Source organism: Nanorana parkeri, unplaced genomic scaffold (genome assembly GCF_000935625.1).
Source record: "Nanorana parkeri isolate BGI_ZX_2015 unplaced genomic scaffold, ASM93562v1 scaffold1596, whole genome shotgun sequence".
Taxonomy (NCBI): domain Eukaryota; kingdom Metazoa; phylum Chordata; class Amphibia; order Anura; family Dicroglossidae; genus Nanorana; species Nanorana parkeri.
The window spans coordinates 279,452-287,925 of record NW_017307864.1 but is presented as its reverse complement, the minus strand read 5'-3'; the positions used below and the strand labels follow the sequence as shown (position 1 = coordinate 287,925).

General features: G+C 40.8%; 1 protein-coding gene across 1 annotated transcript in view; it reads right to left on the bottom strand.

The window, feature by feature from the left end:
• Positions 1-8,474, bottom strand: part of RHBDF1 (rhomboid 5 homolog 1) — a 119,469-nt gene that overhangs the window by 42,024 nt on the left and 68,971 nt on the right. Inside the window, exons 6-9 of the mRNA XM_018570775.1 lie at positions 8,168-8,290; positions 6,562-6,728; positions 2,648-2,899; positions 2,252-2,363 (exon numbers count right to left, since the gene is read on the bottom strand). Coding sequence (XP_018426277.1) covers positions 2,252-2,363; positions 2,648-2,899; positions 6,562-6,728; positions 8,168-8,290 — 654 coding nt within the window. The remainder of the gene's footprint in view (positions 1-2,251; positions 2,364-2,647; positions 2,900-6,561; positions 6,729-8,167; positions 8,291-8,474) is intronic.

Here is an 8,474-nt window from a genome sequence, read left to right as displayed (position 1 = left end):
CACACAGACCTTGCCTTTTAAAATTATTCAAAACTGAACAAACGAAGAATAAAATGCATAAGCAGAGTCTGCTTTCAAGTTGCTGAAATGATGTGCATAAAATTGACTTTTCCTGTTATCTCATCATCTGGCTGTACTGTCATTGTACAATTTACTTCAGATTTACCAGAATTATCTGATATGAGGACATGCTTGTGGACATAAAGTGTATCTCCACAGGGTAAGGGCCCATTCACACCGGGAAGAGATTCAATTTGCATAATAACATTACCCCCTAAATAAAAAAACTGTACTGGAACGCATCACAAACGCACTGCACAGCATTTGCAGAAACACGTGCAGATCTGGTCCGAACATGGTGTGGCAAGGCCCTTAATGCAAAAGCTTAGATGAGCTCAAAAAACATCTGAAAAATAATGCCTACATGTCCATTTGGTCTCTGATGTCTATGGGCAGCTCAACATCTTTTAACAAGTTGTTCTCTTTACAACCAGTGGCATGATCAGCGTGGCTATATATGAAGCCATTTCTTAAAGCAGTAGAAGTAAATACACTATATTACCAAAAGTATTGGGACGCACATGAACTTTAATGGCATCTTAGTCTTAGTCCGTAGGGTTCAATATTGAGTTGGCCCACCCTTTGCAGCTATAACAGCTTCAACTCTTCTGGGAAGGCTGTCCAGAAGGTTTAGGAGTGTGTCTATGGGAATGTTTGACCCATCTTCCAGAAGCGCATTTGTGAGATCAGGTACTGATGTTGGACGAGAAGGCCTGGCTCGCAGTCTCCACTCTAATTCATCCCAAAGATGTTCTATCGCGTTGAGGTTAGGATTCTGTGCAGTCCAGTCAAGTTCTTCTACCCCAAACTCGCTCATCCATGTCTTTATGGACCTTGCTTTGTGCACTGGTGCGCAGTCATGTTGGAACAGGAAGGGGCCATTCCCAAACTGTTCCCACAAAGTTGGGAGCATGAAATTGTCCAAAATGTCTTGGTATGCTGATGCCTTAAGAGTTCCCTTCACTGGAACTTAGGGGCCAAGCCCAACCCCTGAAAAACAACCCCACACCATAATTCCCCCTCCACCAAACTTTACACTTGGCACAATGCAGTCAGACAAGTACCATTCTCCTGGCAACTGCTAAACCCAGACACGTCCATCAGATTGCCTGACAGAGAAGCGTGATGCGTCACTCCAGAGAACACGTCTCCACTTCTCTAGAGACCAGTGACAGCGTGCTTTACACCACTGCATTTGCATTGCACTTGGTGATGTAAGGCTTGGATGCAGCTGCTCGGCCATGGAAACCAATTCCATGAAGCTCTCTACACACTGTTGTTGTGCCAATATGAAGGTCACATGAAGTTTGGAGGTCTGTAGCTATTGACTCTGCAGACAGTTGGCGTCTTCTGCGCACTGTGCGCTTCAGCATGCGCTGACCCCACTCTGTCATTTTACATTGCCTACCACTTCATGGTGGAGTTGCTGTTGTTCCCAGTTGCTTCCACTTTGTTATAATACCACTAACAGTTGACCGTGGAATATTTAGTAGCAAGGAAATTTCACGGATGGACTTATTACTCAGTTGGCAACCTATCACAGTACCACGCTTGAATTCACCGAGCTCCTGAGAGAGACCCATTCTTTCACAAATGTTTGTAGAAGCAGTCTACATGCCTAGGTGCTTGATTTTATACACCTGTGGCCATGGAGGTGATTGGAACACCTGAATCCAATGATTTGGAGGGGTGTCCAAATACTTTTGGCAATATAGTGTATATTTGCTGGCATCAAATAATAATATTAATCCCTCCACTACATACGGTATTTGAAATACTTGGCAAAAGACAACTTTCAGTTTTGCTGATAATATTATTCTTAAATATAAACTGTTTTGTCTACCTTTGCACTTTCTGTTAACAATAATGGTAATAATTATAACAACACAACAACAATAATAAAACGTACATTTACCTCTATGGGGAACACAAGCTGCAATGGACACTAGTTAGTGATTAGCACATGTGTATTCCTGTAGTGAATGCGGCAGCTTCCCCACAGAGGTATGTGTAGTGAGTGCAGGAATTAGGCATAAAGTAACTAGTTGCTGCTTTAGTAACTAAAGCTGTTTCCAGGTAGTAGGCCTGGATCCACAGTGCAAAGGTGCAATATAATGCTGATGTAATATTCATTAATGCAAGCCCACAAGTGGTTTTTGCATACAAAATTGGTTTTGGTTGAATTACGTACAGATTCTACAGTTTCGTGTTGAGAAAATCCAACAGGTGCAATACCATAGATGGATACAGTCAGGATTGTTATGAGCAGATGTACAACTGTGATCCAGTAAGTGAAGAATGGCCTGGAAAGAACACATCAACACGTATAAACATGTATAAAAAGAAATAAAAGTCCAATATTCTATACTTCCTAAGCCATAACTACACAGCTTATTTTCTACAGTATAATTTATAAACAGGGTTATACAGATATACCAGTTAACTGATATCTTTTTCACTTTATACAATAAAAAAGTTCAAAAAATAAAACAAAAATAAATAAGTTAATACTAAGGCAAAGTTATAAACAAAATGTACAACTAATTTGTTGTTATTCAGTTAGTAAATTGAATTAAACTGTACGTACCGGTGGTCGTCCATATCTTCTATTTGTCTTTTTACGTAGCTGTCTATCCTTTTACGATATGTTCTGTTTGTTAACCTTCCCACCATCCCAAGACCATATGGCCTTTTTTCTTTTGCAAACAGTTTCTTTACCGGGACAGTAATACGCTGGCCTCTCTTTTGAGGACTGACAGTGACCACTTCTTGACAAAGTCTTATTTTTGGCTGTACAAGGTGTCCCTCTTTTACTTTACGCCAACCTCTTTCTAAAGGCCTGGAATAAGATGGAATTTTTTAATATGCAGATGAAAGACTCCATGGACTCACATTTACTTAATAAACCCTGAAGATTTCCCCAGTTATCTAAGGCAATGCTCAAAGGCTTCACAATCGCTACAAATGTCATAATTGGCAGTTGTTGGTACAGCATTTGTAAGCTCTGTGCAAAGGTTGAAAATGTCACTAAACTCTATCTAGTGTGTCTGGTAGGTAGTAGTTAAAGCCGGTCACTGATTTTACCTGTATTCCTTTAATGGCTTACCCAGCTTATTTCAACTACACAGTAAGATAGGAGTTTATATAGGAAATGTGTGCTAACAAGAACTTGTTTTTTTTTGCCATCTGCAAACGTGCGGTCATTTTCATCCTTTTTGCACAAATGACAGTTTAAAGCTGATTGGATGGAAACGGCAACACAAAATGTTTTGTTACAGCTCTTTTCCTAAATAATTTACATAATGTGTGGCACACATATACATACTTGTTTTCCTTCTCCTCTTACTTGTTACCTGTGCAATACTGCATGATTTGTTGCAATGCGTGATGCAAACAACTCTTTCCAAAAGGTACAGGAGACTTATATACTTTAGTATCCTTGGACCTCAGAAAAGAGGGTACAAATTACATCCATGGTCTTTGAGCCTGGTCCATCCCCCTGGCCTTCGTTTTATTGCAATAATATGATGGATGGCCTCGCCACACAATGCCATGGCATTGATGTTCAATCACCACAAGGGCAACTCTATGTGAAAAACTGGCACTCGCAAGGAGATCCGTCCATCCAGTACTTTATTTGCAAAAAGGCATAACAGCAACAAACAAATGCTAGTCTATGACAGTGTATGCAATGTGCAGACAGTGTGTGTAAGATATAAGGGTAAAAAAGTAGAAAGCATGGGAGGATAGGGCACACTTTTACTAGATGTTATTACTTGGTAATTTTTACTTTTCTTTTTAATGTGGTGACAGGTTCTCTTTATAAAGATGTCAGGAGTCTATTAGACCCCTGATTCGTCTCCTGTGTCAATCAAATACACTTTGGGGACAAAAAGTCCTTGATCTGTATCTGGTCAGGAGAATTAGCACACTGGAGTTAGGAACCCAGGAGTATGTTTGAAGTGTGACTGAGTGCTCTCTAAGGCTAGGTTCAGACCCAGACTCCTAATGGCACCCCAGTCACGCAGAGCTCATTGCATGGTTTCCCGCCACGATTCCATCCATGCAATTGAACATGATCGCGGCGAAAAAAGCCATGCATCGTGTGTCGCAAAAAAAGGTATTTATACCTTTTTTATAGCGATTGCTGCAGGGATGTAACCCCACTGAAATCTGGCTCATGCAGTGTAAATAGTGTGGGGCAGCACAGTGGTGAGCACTTCTGCCTTGCAGCACTGAGGGAGCCGGGTTTAAATCCCGGTCAGGACACTATCTGCAAGGAGTTTGCATGTTCTCCCTGTGCTTGCATGGATTTCCTCCACACCAACAACATGCTGGTAGGATAATTGGCTCCTGTCTAAATCGGCCCTGTATGTATGTAAGATAGGGATCTTTGATGATTTGAATGTTCAACTATGTAAAGCGCTGCGTAAATTGTCAGCACTATATAAATATCTGTAATAAATACATAAATAAACTTGTTTGTGTGCTGTAAGGTTTCAGTACTGCTAACAGTACACAGAAAATATTCTTCTGTAAAATACAGCTGAGAGGGGAGAGTAAACACAAGGAACAAGAGCAAACAGGGAGATGGGAGTATACTCACGAAGTCCCTGTTCACACCTCGGTGTTTTGTTGTGCTGAAGACAAGCGAATGGGATTCCTTGTCTTAAGCATTTTGTCAATGTTTTAGCTTTAAACAACAAAACACCTAGGTGTCTAGGTGTGAGGGGAGCCTTAAAGTGTAATGCTGATTTGGAGCACAATACAGGATATTGTAACTAGTACTAGAGGGGCTATCTCACTCCTGGCACTGATAGCGGGAAGACCTGTGTGTGCTGAAAGAATTATATACTGGCAAGACAAATAGATGTGTTGATGATAGGATCTCATGAATTTGGGGGGTAGAATCCCCCATGTAAGAATGGAAGTAGCATTTAAGTTTAAAAGTGCGACTAAAGCCAAAACTTTTTTATTAGTTTTGGATAGAGTGGATAGGGACTAAAACACCTGTCAGGCTTATACTGCAGTCTGTGTACCCATTAAGCCCCGTTCACATTGAGCGATATCGCGGCAAATTACCGCGCGATATCGCGCTCCAATGCATTTCAATGGGGCAAAGGGTCCTGCTGTCGCGAGTCGTGTGTCTCTACAGCAGGACTCTTTTTGGAGCAGATTTAGCCGCGATTCAAGCTTGCTCAATGCAAGCTTGAACGCGATATCGCGTGACAAATCTCGCGATGTCGCGCAATATGCAAATCGCGCAACAAACGCGCGATTTGCATATCGCGCAGTGGGAACGGGGCCTTAGGGAGATTCACCCCCTCTATTTGTCCTGGGTACTGTTATCACTCAACGTGAAAGAAAATCCCAACTTTAGGATGTCATTAGACCAGAAATAGATAGGAACTCTTCCAAGGGGTGCACTAGTTCTGGTGATCCTGATGACCACCAAAGATTTCCTCTCACGTCCTGTTGTAACTATCAGACAGGAAGTAAAGGGACATCTCGCCAATTGGACTTTGAACACTATATGGCACAGAAAATTTTTAAACCGAAAATAAAAAAATGTCAGGCTGAAACGGAAAATATTTTTTTTTATAACATTTAAAAAATATTTTATTTTTATTTTTATAAACTTTTTAATTTGTTTTATATTTTATTTTTATTTATTTATTTTTGTTAAATATGTATTTATTTATTTTACTGCTGGGGGCTTAAGTGAAATACCAGGGGTCTAAACAGACCCCTAACATTTCCCTTTTAAAATAGGAAAAGAGATTGAGTCCATTATCTCTTTTTCTGCATCCCCGATTATAAATGAACAGGAAGTTCTGTGTGTTCCTGAGTTACTATGTACACAATTATGAATAAACAGGAAGTGATGTAGATCACTTCCTATTCATTCATAACTGGTACATAGTAACTCATACTATGTCCAGTTATTTACAAACAGTCAGCGATCACTGGTGTAAGAGCTGAGCCAGCGGTGCGGGGAGGAGAGCTCAGTCTATTTTGACAGCTGACTCCTTCCCCTCACTGCCGGCTCGGGCTCCGGTGACAGCGCATGGCTGTCTCTGCCCCCACAACACTCTCCATCCTGATCGGTCAGAGAAGGCTGAGTGCGGGGAGAGAGCTCCTCTTGTGACACACCGAGTGTTCACAGCAGTCTCCTCCCTCGCACCGCCCGGTCTCCTATGACACTTTCTCTTGTCCCCACTGGACGCTGCACTGTGTCAGACACAGAGCAGCACCCTGCGGGGAGGAGAAAAACTATGCAACCTCTGAGAGTTTCTCTCCTCCATCGGTCGATATGTTTTGGCGGCTCAAATTTCAGTTCATCCCTAGTTATAACCCTTCCTTACTCTATGCAAAATAATAAAACATTTTGGCTTTATTTCTACTTTTATATAGGATATGCTGTATATCAATTTAAAAAACAACAACAAAGGGGAATCAACAATTCCTCTTGTAGTTTCTGTAAATTAGTTGACCACCTACAGCATCAAATGACTTTTTTCTAATTCACTTTTGTCCAAGGCACTCCCTGTATGTTCCACAGCATCTTCTGCTTTTGCTGTATTATCAGCCTCTTTGATGTCTGCCTCTGAAGGAGATTCAAACACTTCATCAGGGTAACTTGACATATCTTCATGAAGAGCCCCTTCCTGATTGTAAAATAACAAAATATTTATAATGATAAAACAGAGCAAAAATCTAAATACTTCTTATAACTAACATTCTTATTGGTTTTGGAAAATGATACCGACTGCAATTTGTATTATACAGATAAACTATAACAACAATGAATTAAAAATAACTTGTGTAGTAATCTATTTTTTGAGTGGTTCTAACTGATTTTGAAGTAGTCCCTAAATTAAAAAAATAAGGGTTCTCCAGACAGACTGAGTGGCAGTTCTGTCTGGATTGCGACTGCCTACCTGTACTGGGTTATGGCTGGCTGACGGTGGATACACTGGCCTCCGAGGCCGGTGCATCCACTGCCAGCCATAATCCAGCACAGGCCCCCCTCCACTTTAGTCATTGGTTGCTGGGACCGCTGGCTTCCTAGCAACCAATGATGTCAGGCAGACAGGGCCAGTTTGTCAACTACAAGTGATCTGGACGGCTGTACAACTATTACAGCTATTGTGCGCCCTCCTCTGTGGGGCCCAGGGCCATGGCACACAATGTATGGCTGGAGAGCGGAAGCAGACTGGGAAACGTCTGTTCCCTGATCTGCTCTGAGATCACTGAAGCATGAAGCGTTGCTCCCAGCGTTTGCTGCATCAGAACTGTCAGAAGCCGGCGGAAGTGTCGGGTAAACAGAAGATGAATCACATTCCTGAGCTTCATTGTCTCTGTTGGAGGTACAGGGGAGATATCAGAAGCCTAATAGACCCCTGATGTCTCTTCATAAAGAGAACCTGTTACCTCCAAATGGTGTCACATAGGGGCTTGTAATCCTCTTTGTGACAGCAAAAGTTAAGTGAAAGAAAATGTAAAAAATAATAAAATAAATAAAGATGAAAGAAAATAAAAAGGTGATAAAAAAAGTAAAAAATTATTTTAAAAATCCAATAAAAGAGATAAGTAAAAAATATTATAAAAACAAATAAAAAAGAAATACGTAAAAAAAAAGAAAGAAATAAAAATAACAAAAAAAATTAAAACCAACTCTGCCACCCCCACCATCTGATGGTCTAAGACATGCATGTGTATGTAAATGGTAAAGGGGGAGTTCTAACAAAAAATAAATAAATAAAAAGTACAGTGTGCCAGGATCAACACATCAGCACTGTGCCTGGGAACATACACACCAGCCGCTATGCATTGTAGGACAGCTGCTGGTTTGAATGCCTCCTAAATAGCGAACACATTCTGTCTGGATCACGATTTGAACCTCTACTCGATGAAAATGTTACTCACCGAACCTCCTTGTATTTTATTTACTACCTCTGTGATAGATTTTATCTACATTGCCAATATAAATAAGAGTAAAGGTATAGGTCCAATTGATGCTTAAATTTTGACACATCTGTGTTTCAAAAGGAGTAAATCCTTCTACTTCTATACAATTGAATAAACAATTAAGATTAGTTCTCACCCTTGCAAAAAATGATGTGTCCAGTTCATCAGGAAAATCCATGGTGTCTTCTTCTAGAAAACTAACCGGAGTGAAGCTCCGCCTGTGTACCCTTCGTAACGTACCTTCCCTTAGTGATCGACCCTACAATGACAAGTTCTTTAGTGTTTTAAATAGATAAAAGCCACCTCTTGCACATATATTTCTCAGCTCTTGCAGCCTACTAGCAGCTTACATCTTCACCAGCACTTCCCTTCCTCTCCTTTATGGAGGCAGGTGTTCTGTTTCTAGGAATGTAGCTACACCATCTCCTTGCAATTATATGGTA